Source organism: Mesocricetus auratus, unplaced genomic scaffold (assembly GCF_017639785.1).
Source record: "Mesocricetus auratus isolate SY011 unplaced genomic scaffold, BCM_Maur_2.0 Super-Scaffold_100015, whole genome shotgun sequence".
NCBI lineage: Eukaryota > Metazoa > Chordata > Mammalia > Rodentia > Cricetidae > Mesocricetus > Mesocricetus auratus.
The window spans coordinates 4,574,332-4,592,805 of NW_024429198.1; the positions used below are offsets into that span (position 1 = coordinate 4,574,332).

Consider the following 18,474-nt stretch of genomic DNA (forward strand, 5'->3'; position numbering starts at 1 on the left):
TACACAAAGAAACCCTGTCTCGGAAAAACCAAAAACCAAACCAAACCAAAATGAAACTTTATATAGGTATGATATATATGTCTGCATGTGGTTTGTGTTTGTGAAAACTGGTGTGTGCATGTCATGGTGTGCGTGAAAGGACACCTCAGGTCTCATCTTCCTCCTTGTTTGTAACAGTTTGCTACTGCACATGCCAAGCTAGCTGGCTCACAAGCTTCCAGCAATTCTCATGTCTCCACCTGTCATCTTGCCCTGAGAGCACTGGGATTACAAATTCATTCCATGTTCTGCTTAGTGTGGATCCTGGAGATAAGAATTGAGGTCCTATCAGTAACATAGCAAGCACTTTATCAATTGAGCCATTCCTTAGCCTCAAATTAGCTTTGATTTGTTTGTTTTGACATGTGCAGCTCTGGCTGACCTGCTTCTGCTTCCTGAGCACTGAGATTTAAACATGTTCACCATGATGCCTTTAAATAAACAGAAAAATGAGGTTTAAAAATTCACCTCCCTTAAAAGTATCTTAAAACTGTTCATTGTCATTACAATGGAGACAAGGTCTGGAGAAGGGGGAAACAGAGAGAAAGTGTATGTATATGGAGAGGAAGAGACAGAGAGAGAGAGAGAGACAGAAAGAGAGAGTGAGAGTGTAAGTGTGTGGTATTGATGAAAAAGTTCTCTTTTTTAAAAATAATTATTTATTTATTATGTATACAGTGTTCTGCCCAGGTCAGAAGAGGGTACCAGGTCACATTACAGATGGTGTGAGTCACCATGTGGTTGCTGGGGATTGAACTCAGGACCTCTGGAAGAGCAGCCAGTGCTCTTAACCTCTGAGCCATCTCTCCAGCCCTTGATGAAAAAGTTCTTGAATTAGACAGTTATTATTTATGGTTGACTAACTGATTATAGCGAAACCAGCTAGGTAGCTATCACTTATAAAGATGAACTTTATAAAGCTTTTAAATTTTTTTGAGCTTTTTAAATTTTAATTCCAGTTTAGAAATGATACCAAATTAAGTATCTGCACCATATTAGTTTTCTATTTCATTTTTGCAAATTGCCAAAATTTTGTGACTTAATACCACGCCCACTTATCTCACTGTGCTTTAGAAGTCCTGTGAGCTAAGCTGATTCTTTCACAAAGCACTCAAGGATAACAGCAGAACTGTGCTGCCTTCCAGTATCTTGATGGGAGAACCCATTTCCAGACTCATTCAAGTTGTTGACAATTCAGTTCATGTGGCCGTAGGACTGAGGCTCCCATTTTCTTCCTGGGTCTATCTCTTAGAACTATCCCACTGCGCCTGGCGGTGGTGGCGCATGCCTTTAATCCCAGCACTCGGGGAGGCAGAGGCAGGCGGATCTCTGTGAGTTTGAGACCAGCCTGGTCTGCAGAGCAAGTTCCAGGACAGCCTCCAAAGACACAGAGAAACCTTGCCTCGAAAATCCTCCCCCCCCGCAAAAAAAAAAGAACTATCCAGCTAATAAAGTGTTTGATGGAGGGGCTGCCGTTTGCATGTTTACAGAACATTTGATTAGATCCCATCTTTCTTGTAGTGACAGATAGAAGGAGGCTGTAAACTTACTGTTCAACTTTTCTCTTGGTATCTATAACAGCATCCTCTTTAAAAAGAAAAAGCCCTTGTTATGTTAGAGAAGCAGTGTGATTGTTCTGTAATGTATACTACGTTTGTGATCATTTCTTCATCTAATGCCATTTAGCTTGTTCATTTCACTGATGTACAGAGGTTTGAGTAGATCCAGGCTCAGATCTTCTTGAAAAGAATCCTTTGGAAATACTGTGTACTTCACTGTGGCCCCACAGTTTTAAAAGTGAACTAGCTCAAGGAATTTGGGTCATGTCAGACCCTGTATCAAGTTCCCCATAAACCCACCAACTTCTTGACATTTTATTGATAGTCCTTTCCTAGAGTCATTGCTTTTTAGGACTTGCCTATTGATGACTTTCCATTTCTGTCATTTATAGATTCACTTTTTAAAAGTTATATATGTAAGTTTTTTGTTTGTTTTGGTTTTTGGAAGGTTTGTTTCTTTGTTTTTTTTTTTTTTTTTCTTTTTTTGAGACAGGGTTTCTCTGAATGGCCTTGACTGTCCTGGAACTCACTTTTTGTAGGCTAGGATGGCCTCAAATTCAGAGAGATTCTCTTGCCTCTGCTTCCAAGTGCTGGGAGGCATTTGTCACCACTGCCCCATGTAAGAAGGTTTTTTCCTTGGTTGGTTCAGGTACTACAAAGTTCATTTCAGATGAGATTTAAATATTTTCTTGCTCATAACTGTAGGGAAAGCAGATGACTATAGGAGACCAGAGTGACAAAAGAACGCAAATGGTTTATGCCCTTTTCTTTTCAGACACAGTGTGGTGATGGATGTTGAATTAGACCTGTGAATGAGTCTCTGAGAGTGCAGCTCAATGGAGCAGGGGACTTATGCTGTAGCAGAGGACCTTTGCTGCTTATGTGCTGTGTGGGTTTCTTGACTATCTTGCCTTGTAGTTTGCTGTAAAGCTTGTTTGCTACTGATGACTAATATATTCTATCATTCTTTTCAGATTCGAATGAAAGGGTCCCTTCCTTCGCTTAGTTCCTTTCCCGAATCCTTACTTAATTACTGTAAAGGAAGGATAGCATTCATTAGACCTGGAGCAGCTGGAGACCACAAGCTTGATGAAGTTTCCATCAAAGCACTAGGTTTGTCAGAAATGAGCTACTGGGTTAGAACTCAGCTGCATGTGAACTATAATATGCATTTCATCTGGTCTGGGAAAGTTTCTAAACTATCGACTCTAGTTTGCTCTTGATACTCTATTTAGGGTTTACACTTAGACACTCTGACATGTATGTATGTAGATGGCTTTATAGGTATGATAGTAAATTAAAATTTTATATTTAGAACAAATCGTGCTAACTGTGACACTGTTGTTGCTTCCTTGTTTAAATTTGGAATTTTAGCACTCAAGAATGCCTTTCTTGTAGTCATTTCTTTGCAATGAAGATATGCTTATTGCCACACTGTTAAGTGGGCAGGCTTTGAACCTGTCTGTATAGATGAACCAATTTTGTTTCCTGTTTTCTTGATTTAACTTATTCTACTTAGACTTCTCCCTTATCTTAATATTCATTAGTATGAATTTTTATGACTTTTATTAGCAGACATTAAATTGCTTCTGGCATATTAATTCTGAGGTTTTTTTTATTTTAAGATGTTTCTTTAGAGTCTCAGCAATGTAATTTCTGAGTTGATAAATTTAGTTATCTTTTGAAATAGTATGCCAGATTTTATTTGGTGCCAAAAATTGTCAGCTGTACATTACTACACCCATGTTTTTGAGGTGTCATCTCCCTCAGATAGTTTTGTTTTGATATGTCTTTATTTGATTTTATGTTTTGGGATAGACTCTCCTGCCCTGTATCCCATACTAGCCTGAGCTCATAATCCTCTCCTTAGTCTTCTGAGAGCTGGTGTTGCTCATGTGTATCACCATGCCAAGCAAATCAAGATGTCTTTCTTAGGACTAATTGTCTTGTCCATTTAGTAATTATTTGCGTTTTCTTGTATAAATTAATTTCCAGTGTTCATAATTTGTGTCCAGTTACATGCTTGACAGGCCTTAAAGGTTAGTAAAACTTTGGAAGATATAGAGAAAGAGAGGGAGGGAGAAATGAGGGAGAGAGAAAGTATGTGTGTGTCTGTGTGTGTGTGTGTGTGTGTGTGTGTGTGTGTGTGTGTGTGTGTGTGTGTGTGTGTGTGTGTGTTGCAGCATCAGGAGTAAATCTCAGGGCTAGGTCTGAAGACGGCCATGCCCTCAGGCCTTATGATGTGTTTAATAGATTAGTATTCTGGGTCTGTGCAGTGGCTCATAGGTTAAGGTTCTTACAGCTTCATCTGACAACCTAATTCAATCCTTGAAACCCATATGGTAGAAAGAGAGCTGACTCTTGGATGTTGTCCTCTGATGTCCATATGAAAGCCTGTAGGACATGCACAATCATACAAACTCAGAATTTGGAAATTTACCTGTACCGGGAAGTGGTGGTGTATGCCTTTAATCCCAGCACTCGGGAGGCAGAGGCAGGCGGATCTCTGTGGTTCGAGACCAGCCTGGTCTACAAGAGCTAGTTCCAGGACAGCCTCCAAAGCCACAGAGAATCCCTGCCTCGAAAAACCAAAAAAAAAAAAAAGAAATTTACCTGCTAGGTATGAGGCCCTGGGTTCAATTCTAAGTGCTATAGAAATAAGTGGTATTCTGGATGATATACAGTATAGAGTTTGTGTTGGAACTGAAAATTATCCACAATATACTATGAATTTATAAAGCAAGCAAATCAGAAATAAGTGAATTCAATCATTTACTTTGTTTTCATACCGTCATGCAACTGATATTTATAAAATATTCTAGAATAATAGATATTAAAATTCTGGAAGGATCTCCATGACTTTTATATAAGGTGTTTATAATGAACACAATTTTGTTTTTGTTGTTTTGGAATGTGAATGTGTGTATTCAGAGTTACATGTTTATGTGTGTGTACTTGTAAGCATGTGTATGCGTATGGAAGCCAGAGGTTGACATCAGGTATCTTTCTTGATCGCTCTCCATCTGATACATTGAGGTGCCTTAGTTGATTTGGTCAGTCTAGCTAGCCACCTTACTCTGGGAATCCTCCATCCCCATCTCTTTTTCTTTTTTTTTTCCAAGACAGGGTTTCTCTATGTTGCCTTGGCTGACCTGGAACTCTCTGTAAACCAGGCTGTTTTTGAACTCAGAGAGCAACCTGCCTCTGCTTCCAAGGTGCTGGAATTAAAGGAGTGCACCACCACTGCCCAGCCCATCCCCACCTCTTTTTTTTTTCATCCCCATCTCATAAGTGCCAGAGTTACCGTATACTGCCACACCTGCCCAGAATTTACATGGGCGTTTCAGGCCCAAACTCCGATCCTCATACTTGCATCGTAGCAAACACTTTACTCATTGAGCTATCTAACCAGCCCACGCATTTTTTATAATCACCAGAGCAAGTGCATTTGTTTTGAAAACAGATAGCCTGCAGATGTAACACATAATTTTCTTTTACATTTATACTTTTTAGGTTGCTTCAGAGAACTTTGTGCTTTGTGCTGGATGTTGCATATCCGGGATAAATTATCATATAGTTGCAGGCAGTATCAGAAGGCAAGAGAAAATGTGAATGTGGAAAAGGTATTTATCAACTCAAGAATAGAAAATAAACATTACTCAGAAAATTATTGCTTAATAAAAGACTTTACTCTTTGTAGTACAGCATCTTTTGTATTCATTCTGATCTGTCCATGTAAACTGAAAAGACAATCTTCTCCATGTCCACCTAGGACCTCGAATTGGAATTTGATTCTTGTGTGGTTGAGCACTGTTTTCACGCACTGGAATGGGCCTATAGAATGCTACCATTCTCTCGGTTTTTTAATATGGAAGAACTTATTCAGGATATAATTTTGAGCCTTATTGGAGAACTGCCACCAGTCAGGAAGGTAATATGTTGGTAAAAAAAAAAAAAAAACTAAATCTGAATCATAGATCCTAAGGGATTTCTGTTTTAGTTAGAGATGATGTTGCCTTTTCCTATCTGACTGATTGCACTTTGAATAATGTCCTCCAGGTTCAGAGAGACAAGTATGATCTCACAGGTGGACTAAAGCTCATGGAAGCAGAGAAAAGAATGGTAGTTGCCAGGCTAAGGGAGTATAGAAATAGGGGGATGTTAGAAGTATAGTTAAAAAGGGGTCATGTCACCCCTCACTAGTCATCATCCTTCTCAAACCTCTAGTATCTTCTCTGTTTCTTGGAACAGCGTTTCCATAGCTCCTTAAGGTTAATGGACTGATCTCTATCAGTGTAATATTTTCCACAGGAGATTTTTTTTTGTGTTTCTGAATGCATAGAGAAAAATGAAGTATTTCATGATTTTTTTTAAGTGGAGGGGATGAGGAGATGTTGACTTAAAGATCCATATTTGCATTTATAAGATGAATTAATTCTAGGAGCTAGGGTACAGCATCATGACTGTAGTTAATGACATGCTGTGATTTCCCTGAAATTTGATAAAGGAGATCTTAGGTGTCTTATACTATATGTGCACACATGCAGGGATTTCTATGTTTGGTGATTGACATGCTACTTTGGCTAAGATATTCAACATGAATTATATATCAGACCATCACATCCTATACCTTGAATATATATAATTTTATCAAATACTTTAAAATATAATAAAAAGGAAGAAAACCCATGCTGATTTCTGGTAGTTTGGTTGAACATCAAAAGATTATTAAATAGGCATGTATGTTTGAAGAATTAAAAAGAAAGTGACTGATGTTGGTCATAAAACATTATTTTTTCTTTCTGAAGGTAGCAGAAATTTTTGTGAAAGCATTTCCCAATCCTGAGGCCATAAGGGTTCCTTTAAGAGAAAAGTACCACTCTCTTCAACAGAAACTCAGACATGGTGTTGTGAAAGGTATTTGCTATTTCTCATGTTTGATGGATACAATGTTGAAGATTTATTTTTGTTTATGTGTATATGCCATGTGTGTGCAAGTGCCTTTGGAGAACTCGGTTGCCCTAGAACTGCAGTTATAGGTAGTGTGCATGCTGGGAACTGAACCTAGTCTTCTGGAAGAACAGCAGGTAGTCTTACCTGCTAAGCCATCTCTTTAGCCCCATGATGCTCTTATCTTGAAAGTATTGTCTGCTCCCTAAGTATCTGAATTTCTGTCTTTCCCTAATGGTGGAGAATGAGCAAATGAATGCATTGCCCCACTTCAGAACTAATTAATTATGTTAGTCTGCTGCTAGATGGAGCTGACTTCACATCATAACTCTGTTGGTAACTCTGTGTTAGGCAAGTTGCTCAATCTCTCGAGGCCTCATTTCCTTATTTATAAGCGAAATGGTTATTCTATTACCTCCTTGATCAATATGTATTGAGAGAGGATTAAACAAGGTAAGAGATAGATATAAAACAGCAGATAGTCTAGGGTGCCCTGTAAGGAGAATCACTTGAGCCCGTGCTTTCAAAACCATCCTGGTCAACACAGAAAGATTTCACTTGAAAAATGAAATGAAATAGAGCATATGGTCTTTGCATACTTCATGTATTTATTGAAAACTGGTATTTTTTTCTCTTTGCTTATAGTTATTTATGTTTTTGATTTTATCCTGTACATTCAAGATAGCCTTGTAGATTTTTTTAATATGGCAAAATGTATAGAACATAAAACCTACCATTTAACCTTTCTCCTTCTTTCTTTCCATTTGCCATGATGGAGAACAGACTCTTGTCCTCTTGGCTTCTTGTCCATGCTCTACCAACAAACTACAGCAGCCATGGAAAATCTTAAATGTCATCTTCTTCTTTTATGGAAGTACAGCCTGCTGTGTACTTTGAGTTGTGCACTGCACAGTTGTACTTACAAATTTCTAAAATATCTTCTATGTATTAGTAATGGATAAATTTTTAATAGACAATCCTGGAAACCTTAACCTTGCTGTCATTTCTCATTACATGGAGTAGAAAGTCTTAATTCTTTTTTTTTCCCTTTCATTAGGAATAGAAAATAATCTTTGTTATTCTTTATTCATAATTATATCTCTTTTTTAAGAAGATGAGGCTGCTTTTATTTGCTTATTTCTTTTTTTTTAAGATTTTATTTATTTATTATTAAATACACAGTGTTCTGCCTGCATGCCAGGAGAGGGCACCCGATCTCGTTACAGATGGTTGCGAGTCATCATGTGGTTGCTGGGAATTGAACTCTGGACCTCTGGAAGAGCAACCAGTGCTCTTAACCTCTTAGCCATCTCTCCAGCCCTATTTGCTCATTTCTTACATTGAGGTGCTTTTCGGTGACACCATTGACCTGAGATTTTTTTTTTTTTTTTTTTTTTTTTTTGCCGTGGTCCTTTCCTACTACACAATTGTAACCAGTCATTTTATGGGGCTTTTCCTTGAAACCAGTTTTGCAGAGACTTACCTATCCCTCAATTTCTCTTAGTCATCAACTTTATGTAGGATGATTTGGTGCTCTGTACAAAGGACCTCAACTGTCTTCACATAGCAGCTTCTCATGGAGGGATGCCAGCACAGAAAGATGGGGTTGGTTCCTGTCTAAGGCTTTCAGCAGCTTTGTGAGTTAGGCCATCAGATTGAAGGAGATTTCAGAGCCTTGTAGAAAGTCATATGAATATCCATTACACCTGCATCAGAAATACCTTCTTCAGCTGTGGTGGGTTTTGTTTGTTTGGTTGGTTTTTAGATGTGGCTGACATCCTGTAGTAGCCTCCTGAGTTGGTACAAAATTAACCAAAAATTATTTTCCTTGATGATATACTTTTTAAAAAGGGGAGAAAGGGAATCTTGGTTCCTTGCCTTTTCTTGTTCCTTAATGAAACTTACTCAGCTTCCAAAGTCCTGTTTTTTTTGTTGTTTTCTTTTTTTTTTTTTATGGGCTATAGTTTTCCAACAAATACCAAAACAAAACAAAACAAAACAAAACAAAAAAACCAAACCAAAACAAAAAAACCAAAAACCAAAACCCAATCTGTAAGAAGGTGGAAATAAGCCTTAGTAGTTAAATTCCATGTCCCCTGACAGACTTAGGTCCCTCTCACCCTTCCTTGCTTTGATACAGCCTTGCTATATAGCTGTGGATGGCCTGGAACTTAGTGTGTAGGCAAGGCTGGCCAGAACCTGTTCTGAGCCTCCTGACTTTGTCCCCTGAATTGCTGGGATTACAGGCATGCACTGTACTGTGCCTGGTCTTAAATCTTGAGTTAAAACATTTTAATGACCCCTAAGGTCTTTGGTCCTTTTCCCCTAGGTCCTCAGACTGAAGAACTGATGTCTGTGGTCATGCGTTCTGTTCGTAAAGTGAGGGTAAAAGCCCTGAAACGTGTGCAGAGGAACATAGGTGCTTCTGAGATGAACCTCTGGGAACCTGATGAAGACGAAAAACCAAATGCTGATCCTGCCTCTGACAGGTTCTCCCTGGGGACTAGTTTGAGCAGAAGTACACTCACAGAACTGGGCGGTTCCCTGGTTCACAGTGATGCAGACACACTTTCTGAAACCTTGTCTTTTGAAGAAAAACCTTGGATACACTTATATCAAAGGTACACCTGGGAGCCCCTAATACATTTGCCCACTCCTAGAAGAGTGAAAGTGATGAGCTAATATCCAATCCAGAGACCTCAGCAAAATAAAAAGTAGACAAGTGTCAGCCTCTATACTCACAAGGGTATTACAAGTTTGTAAACTTTTTTTTTTTTTTTTTTTTGGTTTTTACGAGACAGGGTTTCTCTATATTGTTTTGGAGGCTATCGGTCCAGCCCGGCCTCGAACTCACAGAGATCCACAAGTTTGTAAACTTAAGAATTCATTGTAACTATTACTGACATTACTGAATGACTTTGACATCTAAGGTGACAATCAATCAAATGAATAGACAAAGTCCACTGGGAGAATTTTGAGTTCTTTATTTTTTAGTAATCTTTAGATTTATTTAGTGTGTATATGTATGGTGTGTGTGTGTGTGTGTGTGTGTTTATTTTGAGACAGGATCTTATTATGTAGCACTAGCAGGACTGGAACTCCAAGATCTGCCTGCCTCTGCATCCTTAGTGCTGGGATTAAAGGTCTGACTACCATGCCCAGCTTAATCTTTAGATTTAAATACAAGTTGAACATACTTAATTTAAAAACGAAAAATATGAAATTCTGCTTTAAGATCCAGTAAAATACTGAAAGTTGAAAATTCATGCTTGATTTCCTATGACAAGTCAAAGTCAAAATGGAGGCATACTAAGAATACTATATAAACTTTTTTTTCCGGTCACTAGGTGTACGAATTCTGGGATTATTTGAAATGTAAATGAATCTTGTGTTTGTTTTAGTGCTGGAGCTAGAACCCAGGCCCTTGAACATTACATTACAGATAATTGTTACATCCCTAAATTACCATACTTAGACCTTAGCCCCAAGATATCTCATTACATACATGCAAATATTAGTGGCTCCCCAACCCATCCACACTCAAAATATTTCTAGTCCCAAGAATTTCAAATAAGGGATACATACCTAGAGTTTGACATGATTGGATTAGCCATATTATGGTTTGAGGACCCAAAGGTAGGAGCTTGCACACTTGTCTTTAGAACTTGTTCATAAATTCTTTGCTTGTTGTATAAATCAGTGATTTAAGCCATTGGATTTTGCTTTGATTAAAATTCTAGTAACTATAATGAAATATATCCTCTTGTAACCATATAATCAATAATAACTTTCATATTAAGTTAAATTACCATATCTACTGCAAACATGCTTGAACGAAGTCTAACAACATTTTGGGCTGGAGAGATGGCTCTAACAGCATTTTAATAGTGTGTTTGTTTAGCAAAGCAGCTGTGTTTAAATACACAGGCATACCTTGCAGGCTGCTTTTGTGCATTCTGGGTGTGCAGACTTGCATTCACCTTGGCCCAGGTACCTCACAGCTTTTCTCTTACTGAGGAATCTGAGAATCTAGCAACTGTGCTGAAAAGTCACCTGACAGTTGTGACTTACAGTAAGGTTCCTGCAAACAGATTTCATAGCAGTTGTTCTCACTGTAGTTTGAAGAGACCCAAGTATTTGTGGCGTGAAACTTAAGAAATTGAACTACTTGTTCACACTGTATGGGGGTAGGGGTTGACAGAGACAGTGGAAAGAGAAGCATATGGAACACTAGATGTATATTGATGACTTGTGATTTTTGTTGACTTTAATTTTCCAAAATAGGACCATTTTTCACCTTCTGAATGAACATTTCTGCTTTTTATATTTATTTATTTGTGTGTGTGTGTGTGTGTGTGTAGTGTATGGGGGATAAGCACGTGCCATGGCATTCCTGTGGAGTTCAGAGGACAACTTGAGAGAATTGGCTCTCTCCCTCCACTATGTGGATTTCAGGGATCAAACTCAGGACATGAGGTTTGGTTGCAAGTGCTTTTACCCACTGAACCGTCATCCCAGCCCTCTTGTTCTGTCTTTGGTGAACTTTACATGAATAAACTTTGATTTCTTTTAACGCCTAGTTACCCTTTGCATATTGTACTTTTGAAACTATTCATTTTTACTTCATGTGTATGTAAGCGTACCATGTGTGTGCTTGGTTCCTGTGGAGATAAGAAGAAAGCATTTGATCTCCTGAAACTGAAATTACAGGTAGTTTATACTGCCTTCATGGGGGCTCGGAGCAGCAGTGCTCTCAGCTGTGGAACCATCTCTCCAGCCCACTGTCCTTTTGACCTTATAGATTTGTCCTCTTCTTAGAGATCATGTTACTTCATCATGCTTCATTTGAAGGATAGGTAATTGAAACACACAAAGTGATACATGACTTGATCAATACAGAAAATGTTTTTAAAATCTTTATAAGACCAATTTTAATAAACAATGGTTAAATTTATCTTGTTCTTTTTTTTTTAAACCATAGACATGCCCCAAGTCATATGGAATTACCGTTGGTTGGTAAGCCCAGTGATAAAAAGAAAACGTGTAATCAGAAAGAAAGCTCCCAAAGGAAAGAAGATCATGAAATGTTAGGGAAAAAAGTACTTCCAACAGTTGGTGTTTGGGAATTTGAGCGAGATGATGATGAATACATTAACTTTCTTGAGCTCTTCTTGAGTTATGTTCTTGAGAGAGACCTTTGTTCCAGTGATCCTGGCATTCCATTTCTGACAAGTTTTTCTGGGCACCTCAGAGAACACGAACTGAATTCTTTACTTTTTGATGTGCATACAACATTAAAACGACGCCAGAGCAAGACCAGAAGCGAGAATGTGTATAGAGCTGGTTCTTGCTTTGCTGTCATTCCTGAGCCACATGAATGTGAGAAACTGTTCTCTCTAAATAGCATGTGTGCCAAAAATGTAGAAAGCCAGGCACTTTCAGCTCCAGAACTAGTTAGCCAGTCAGTGAGCACTTCAGAGAACCCTCTACCTGAAGTTACGGGAAATAAAAGAAAGGCGGGATTGTTTGGCCTAAAACAAAAGCCAATTTATAGAAGTCAGGATGACAAAAGAGAGAAGCCTCGAATGCAGAGACCATCAAACCACTCCTTTTGGATTCCCATGTCCATTGAAACTGGAGGATACTGTTTCCAAGCAGTTGAGTGCAGTGCTGCCAGCCTTCAAGACGACCTTCCTCTGGCCCTTGAGAGCATGTTCGGCCACGTTGGGAGACTGGTGGAGTGGATGGTTCGGTGGTCTGAGCGAAGACTCCTCTGTGACTCTGGAGTTACTCAGTCGTCCTATAAATATAGTCCAATCATTCGTGTAAAGACCTCGACAGCTGCCATTCTTACCTCATTATGGCTTCTGCAGCAACCCTACTGTGCTGCATATAGGACGAAAAATGGCGTTATTAAGGTAATTACATCAACCACTTACTACAAATGGAGAAAGGACCATTTTAGACCAGGCTTGGTCTCGAACTCACAGAGATCCGCCTGCCTCTGCCTCCCTAGTGCTGGGATTAAAGGCATGCACCACCACTGCCCAGCGAGTATCTTTTTCTTAAAGAGATTACTTTCATTCTTTAATAAAATTATGGTGGCCTGACCAGTGGAAGTGTATACCTTTAATTCCAGCACTCAGGAGGCAGAGGCAGGTGGAGTTTGAGGCCGACCTGGTCTACAGAGTGAGTTCCAGAACAGCCAGGGCTACACAGAAAAAAATTTCTCAAAAAACAAACAAAAATGTCAAAATAACAACAACAACAAAATTACAATGAAAGTTCTTTTAGGGAGGCTGTGAGGGTTTTAGGTTTTATGTTGTCTGTACACAATATAAAGGGAAGAATATGATTTGGTGACATTATTGGTAACAAGCTTTTGCTGAAGGAGACTCCTGAATAGCGGGGGTTTCCTCCCAGACCCCGGGTTAGGCACAAACCACACCCAAACACCTGTTTTCACAGAGTGATGCTTATTAAGCAGGGAAGAAAGGTCAAAGTGGCTGCTTTCTGACTCAGGCGGAAAAATAGCAGCAAATGACCTTGCAGGTGTCATTCTTAAGAGGAGGGGGGTATCTGTGTTAGAATGGGCTGGGATATGGTATCAAAGGAGACGGGACAGGGAGAAGGGAAGTGGGACAGGGCTGTTTGTTCAGGAGGGACAAAGGTCTGCCTCTGAATAGAGAGGAGACAGATGTGGCACATAGGCACATGGTGGTTTATAAAGGGAGAAACCTGTTAGGACGAGGTGTTTTATTTTAGCTGGGCATGTTAATAGTAGGGGACTTATGATTGCTGGACTTTGGTAGTCAGCCTCAGGAGGAGGAAGTGGCCGAGTAAGGAACTAAACCTTAGTGGCCAGCTTCAGGAATGTAATCTAAGGGATTTTAGCAAAGTGAGGGAAATGGGGGAGAAGGTTAAGGCCTGCCAGAGCCATGCTGGCCACACTTAAGCTGACCAGAGTTCCTTCAGTTATGTTTGTATTTTTTCTTTAAAAAGGTTTCAGGGTTAGTTGATATAAAGGACTGGGCTACCCAGTACTTATTACTGAAGTTTTCATCAAATGCTTTAGGGGATGTTTTTACTTGCATTCTTGAGACAGACAAGGTTGGATAAACTTGACCAAGAAAAACATCTGTGGAGGAACAATGTTGATCAGTTAATTAGTTCTTCTTTCACTTGTTAATGACAAAGACCTTCATTCTAAAGTAGTGCTGAAGAAACGTGTGCATGTGTGTGTGTACATTAATTTTTGTGTGTGTGTGTGTGTGTGTGTGGTTTTTTTTTTTTTTTTTTTTTTGGTTTTTACGAGACAGGGTTTCTCTGTATTGTTTTGGAGGCTGTCGGTTCAGCCTGGCCTCGAACTCACAGAGATCCGCCTGCCTCTGCCTCCCGAGTGCTGGGATTAAAGGCGTGCACCACCACCGCCCGGCAATTTTTGTGTTTTTTAATGGATTTTTTTTCTTTCCTTTTTCTTTTTAATATCAGTTTCTGTTATTTTAAGGTATGAAGTTTATGTGAAATGAATGAGGGTACTTGTTTAGGAAGTCAAATTTACTTTTTCCAGGTAGATTAAAGAATTGACCATTGCTTCTAGAAACAAATAATTGGCTATACAAATGCAGTAAATACTTACTTAATGAATGTTTAAGAGAAATAATCAGCTCTATAACCCATATGAATGATTTAAAAGTGTATTTTAAAATGTGGTTTGATACTCCTTCTAGAACTCTATACATGGTTTCTTTAGGTGCTAGAGAATCATTATGCTGAGTCTCAAGTGGTAGCTGAGGAGAAGAGCAATACTCATGTTGACTCCCCAGTTGCAGCGGCAGTTCAGACTGGAGCTGAGGAGAGAAATGACCAGAATGAATGTTGTCAGAGCATCTGGAAGTAAGTTGCTATGTGTACCCTCCTTTTCAACAAAGTCTGTTGGCTTAAGAGGAAGACTTGAGCTCTTAAAAATGAAAGGAGTGAGCATTTCCTTGAATTAGAGGAACAGAAAGTAAGTAAGCTTCCTGAAGTACTTAGGCAATTCATTGTTAACTGTGTTTCTTCCATATTGACCTAACATGTATCTCCTGAGGGAGGCTTCCTCCTGAAAGACCCCTTTATGGGTCCCTAAGAGGGACACACATGGAGGCTCCCAGGAAGAGAAAATAGTTAAGATCTCTTGGGTAAACTTGGGAGGGGAGGGAGTAGAAGGAAGAGGATGTGGAATGGGAACATGGGGGACTGAAATGGCCCTGAAGGAGACATGGAGGGGGAGAGCAATGAAAGAGATATCTCCATAGAGGGAGCCATTATAGGGTTAGGGAGAAACCTGGTGCTAGGGAAACTCCCAGGAATCCACAGGGATGACTCCAGCTCAGACTCCTAGCAATGGTGGAGAGGGTTTCTGAAAGGGCCTCCGGTTTTAATTAGATTAGTGACTACTCTAATTGTCATCATAGAACCTACATCCAGTAACTGATGGAAGTAGACACATCGACCCACAACCAAGCACTGGGTTGAGCTCCTGGAGTTCAGTTGAAGAGAGGGAGGAGGGATCATATATGAACAAGGGGCATCAAGATCATGATTGGGAAAACCACAGAGACAGCTGACCCAAGCTAGTAGGAGCTGCATGGGACCGAACTAGGCCCTCTGAATGTGGGCAACAAGTATGTGGCTTGATCTGTTGTGGGGTAGGACACCTGGCGGTGGGACCAGGACCTATTCCAGATGTATGAACTGTTTTTTTTGGAGCCTATTCCCTATGGTGGGATACCTTGCTCAGCCTGGATGCAGGGGGGAGGGGTTAGGTCCTGCTTCAACTTGATTTTGTTTTTTGTTTTCTTTTTTTTGTTGTTTTTTTTTTTTTTCCATTTTTCGAGACAGGGTTTCTCTATATTGTTTTGGAGGCTGTCCTGGAACTCGCTCTGTAGACCAGGCTGGCCTCGAACTCACAGAGATCCACCTGCATCTGCCTCCCGAGTTCTGGGATTAAAGGTGTGCACCACCAACGCCTGGTGATTTGCTTTGAGTTTGTTTTTGTTTTTGTTTTTTTCTGCTTCAACTTGAAATGCCAGACTTTGTTGACTCCCTAAAGAAGGTGTTACTCCCTCTAAGAAATGGAGGGGAAAGGTGGAAGAGGGGGAGGGAGAGGGAACTAGGGTTAGTATATAAAATTTTAAAAAATTTAAATAAAAGAGGAGAGGGAGAAAAAGGAAAGACCCCTTTACTATGAGGCAACAGTAGGAACAGTAGTATTACTTTTGAACAGTTAGTTTTCTGTCACTATAATTATATACTTTTTAAAAAAGATTTATTTATTATATATACAGTGTTCGGCCTGCATATATCCCTGTATATCCCTGCACACTAGAAGAGCGCACCAGATCTCATTACATGGTTGTGAGCCACCATGTGGTTGCTGGGAATTGAACTCAGGTCCTCTGGAAAAGCAGCCAGTGCTCTTAACCTGAGCCATCTCTCCAGCCCCTGTAATGATATGCTTGAGGTAGCCAGCTTACAGAGAAAGTGTTTATTTTGACCTACTGTGTTAGTGATTCCACCCCATGGTTGGTGGACTTATTGCTTTAGGTCTGTGGCACACACTTTATGATGGAAGTAGATGGTAGAGGAAATCCACCACCTCTTGGCCAGGAAACAAAACAGAGAGAGGAAGGGACCAGGTGTCAAGACCCTCTTCAAAGGCTCACATGCAGTGACTTGGGAACCTCCCCAAGGGCCCTGCCTCTCCAAGCCTCCTCCTTCTCCCAGCAGTGCTGCTCTTAGCTAAGCCTTGGATAGGAGCCATGGAGGGACTGTAACCTGCATGTGACGGCTACCGTAGCGAAAGCCCTCATAACATGAGGACACTAACTTTAGATTAGCTGAATTTACTCTAGAGCTTCCAGTAAGTGAAAACTAGGACCTTCCATGTATCAGAAATGGGAGACATGTTTTTTTTAAAAAAGACTTAGAAAATATGAAAATGACATTTGTTCATTGCTGAAAAGAACATATTAAATGAAAGGAAGCTGTTTGTCTCCAAGAATGGGTTGTAATTTTCAGCATTTTGTTATCAGAATGCCTGATGAAGCAGAAAATCCTGAAGTGAAAGAAATTGATGATGAGATTGTTCCCATCACTCATAAGGCTGAGAAAGAATTTGTAGATGTTGGCAAGAATCATTCAGAAGTAGAAACATTTACTCGGGATGAAATGGATATGCACATCTCAGACTGTGAAGGTCAGTTCTTGTAGATCTTAATTTCCTTTGATGTTACTAATTTAAAAAGTTAATGTCTAAAATAACTCTTTGATTCTTAAATGTGTTGACATTGCCTAGAACTAAAAAAAATTTCCCCCAGCCCCCAGACAGAGTTTCTCTGTGTAACAGCCCTGACTGTCCTGGAACTGGCTCTGTGGTCCAAGCTGGCCTTGAACTCACAGAGATTTGCCTGCCTCTGCCTCCCTAATATTGAGATTAAAGGCATGTGCCATCATGCCCAACTAGAACTAAAATTTAAGTGGTATTTTTTGAAATGCTGAGCATATTAACTTGTACCTTGGTTTTCAGATAAAACATTTTTATGTTAGTAGCTTTCTGAGCTGAATTTCTTGTCATGCCTAGGTAGTGATTTAACCTCTTGATTCCTGTGAGCCGACTGAACCTCTTCCCAGCTGTGATCCTTTCCCCAGCTGAGAGCCTCTTCCCCAGCTGTGAGCCTCTTCCCCAGCTGTGAGCCTCTTCCCCACCTGAGAGCCTCTTCCCCAGCTGTGAGCCTCTTCCCCAGCTGTGAGCCTCTTCCCCAGCTGAGAGTCTCTTCCCCAGCTGTGAGCCTCTTCCCCAGCTGTGAGCCTCTTCCCCAGCTGAGAGCCTCTTCCCCAGCTGAGAGCCTCTTCCCCAGCTGAGAGCCTCTTGCCCAGCTGTGAGCCTCTTCCCCAGGTGTGAGCCTCTTCCCCAGCTGTGAGCCTCTTCCCCAGGTGTGAGCCTCTTCCCCAGCTATGAGCCTTTTTTCCATCTGAGAGTCTCTTCCCAGCTGTGATCCTTTCCCCAGATGTGAGCCTCTTCCCCAGGTGTGAGCCTCTATTGGAAAGAATCCCAGGAACTTTGCTTGGATTTATACAAACTTACACAAGATCTCACAGGGCTCTCCTGGGATTTATGGATGAAGAGGAAGTAGTCTTTAGGTATTTTTTGAAATGTATTTGTATGGGATTAGAAAATATTTCTGTTACATTGTTTTCTGTAACATCCCCTAAACCTTAGAGAAAAAGTGAAAAGATTATCTTTAAAGGTTGACATTCCCTTCCTTTCTAAACTTAGTTCTAGAAGAACCTGTTGGGAGTCTTGGAGGTCCCAGTGCTGCCATCTGCATGCCAGTGTCAGAACTCTCACTAGAGGTAAGCCAGTGAACAGCATACATGACCATGCAAGTTTGGCTTAGTACTGAAATTGCTCCTAAGTGTGCCTACCCCATTGGACAGAACTGTAAGGCAAAACTGCTGTCTGCTATAGTATGCTGACTTGTAGACTATATGCTGGATTGCTTTTCTCTGAGGTTGTGTACAGTGCTTTCAGACCCTGAAATGTTCCATTTCTTGAAGGAATTCAAGTTAGTCAAGAGTGGTGAAAGTGTCCTTGGTTATTTAGTATGGTTCAGTGTAGTTTGCAGTTTCTATGTATTGTTTGTTTTCTCAAAACAAAATTTCAATGAGGAATGTTATAGAATATTATTTTAAAATGTGTTACATTTATTTATGCTATGGAACATTTGTTCAATGATGCAAAGTTGTGATACATTCTTTCATGTTTCATTTGTTTAACTCTGTGAAGCTATGTTACCTTGCCTGTCTAAAATATCTGATTGATCTAATAAAGAGCTGAACACCCAACAGTAAGGCCGGAGAAAGGATAGGCAGGGCTGGCAGG

At 40.1% G+C, this 18,474-nt stretch overlaps 1 protein-coding gene across 6 annotated transcripts in view; it reads left to right on the forward strand.

The window, feature by feature from the left end:
• Positions 1–18,474, forward strand: part of Cplane1 (ciliogenesis and planar polarity effector 1) — an 88,498-nt gene that overhangs the window by 29,232 nt on the left and 40,792 nt on the right. For all 6 annotated transcript variants that reach the window (XR_005881580.1, XM_040757596.1, XM_040757598.1 and 3 more), the window contains 9 exons: positions 2,573–2,711; positions 5,112–5,221; positions 5,371–5,529; positions 6,407–6,515; positions 8,878–9,169; positions 11,530–12,466; positions 14,302–14,444; positions 16,625–16,788; positions 17,869–17,945. Coding sequence is in view for 5 of the 6 variants with exons in the window: in XM_040757596.1 (XP_040613530.1) it covers positions 2,573–2,711; positions 5,112–5,221; positions 5,371–5,529; positions 6,407–6,515; positions 8,878–9,169; positions 11,530–12,466; positions 14,302–14,444; positions 16,625–16,788; positions 17,869–17,945 (2,130 nt within the window). In the remaining variant the exon portion in view is untranslated. The remainder of the gene's footprint in view (positions 1–2,572; positions 2,712–5,111; positions 5,222–5,370; positions 5,530–6,406; positions 6,516–8,877; positions 9,170–11,529; positions 12,467–14,301; positions 14,445–16,624; positions 16,789–17,868; positions 17,946–18,474) is intronic.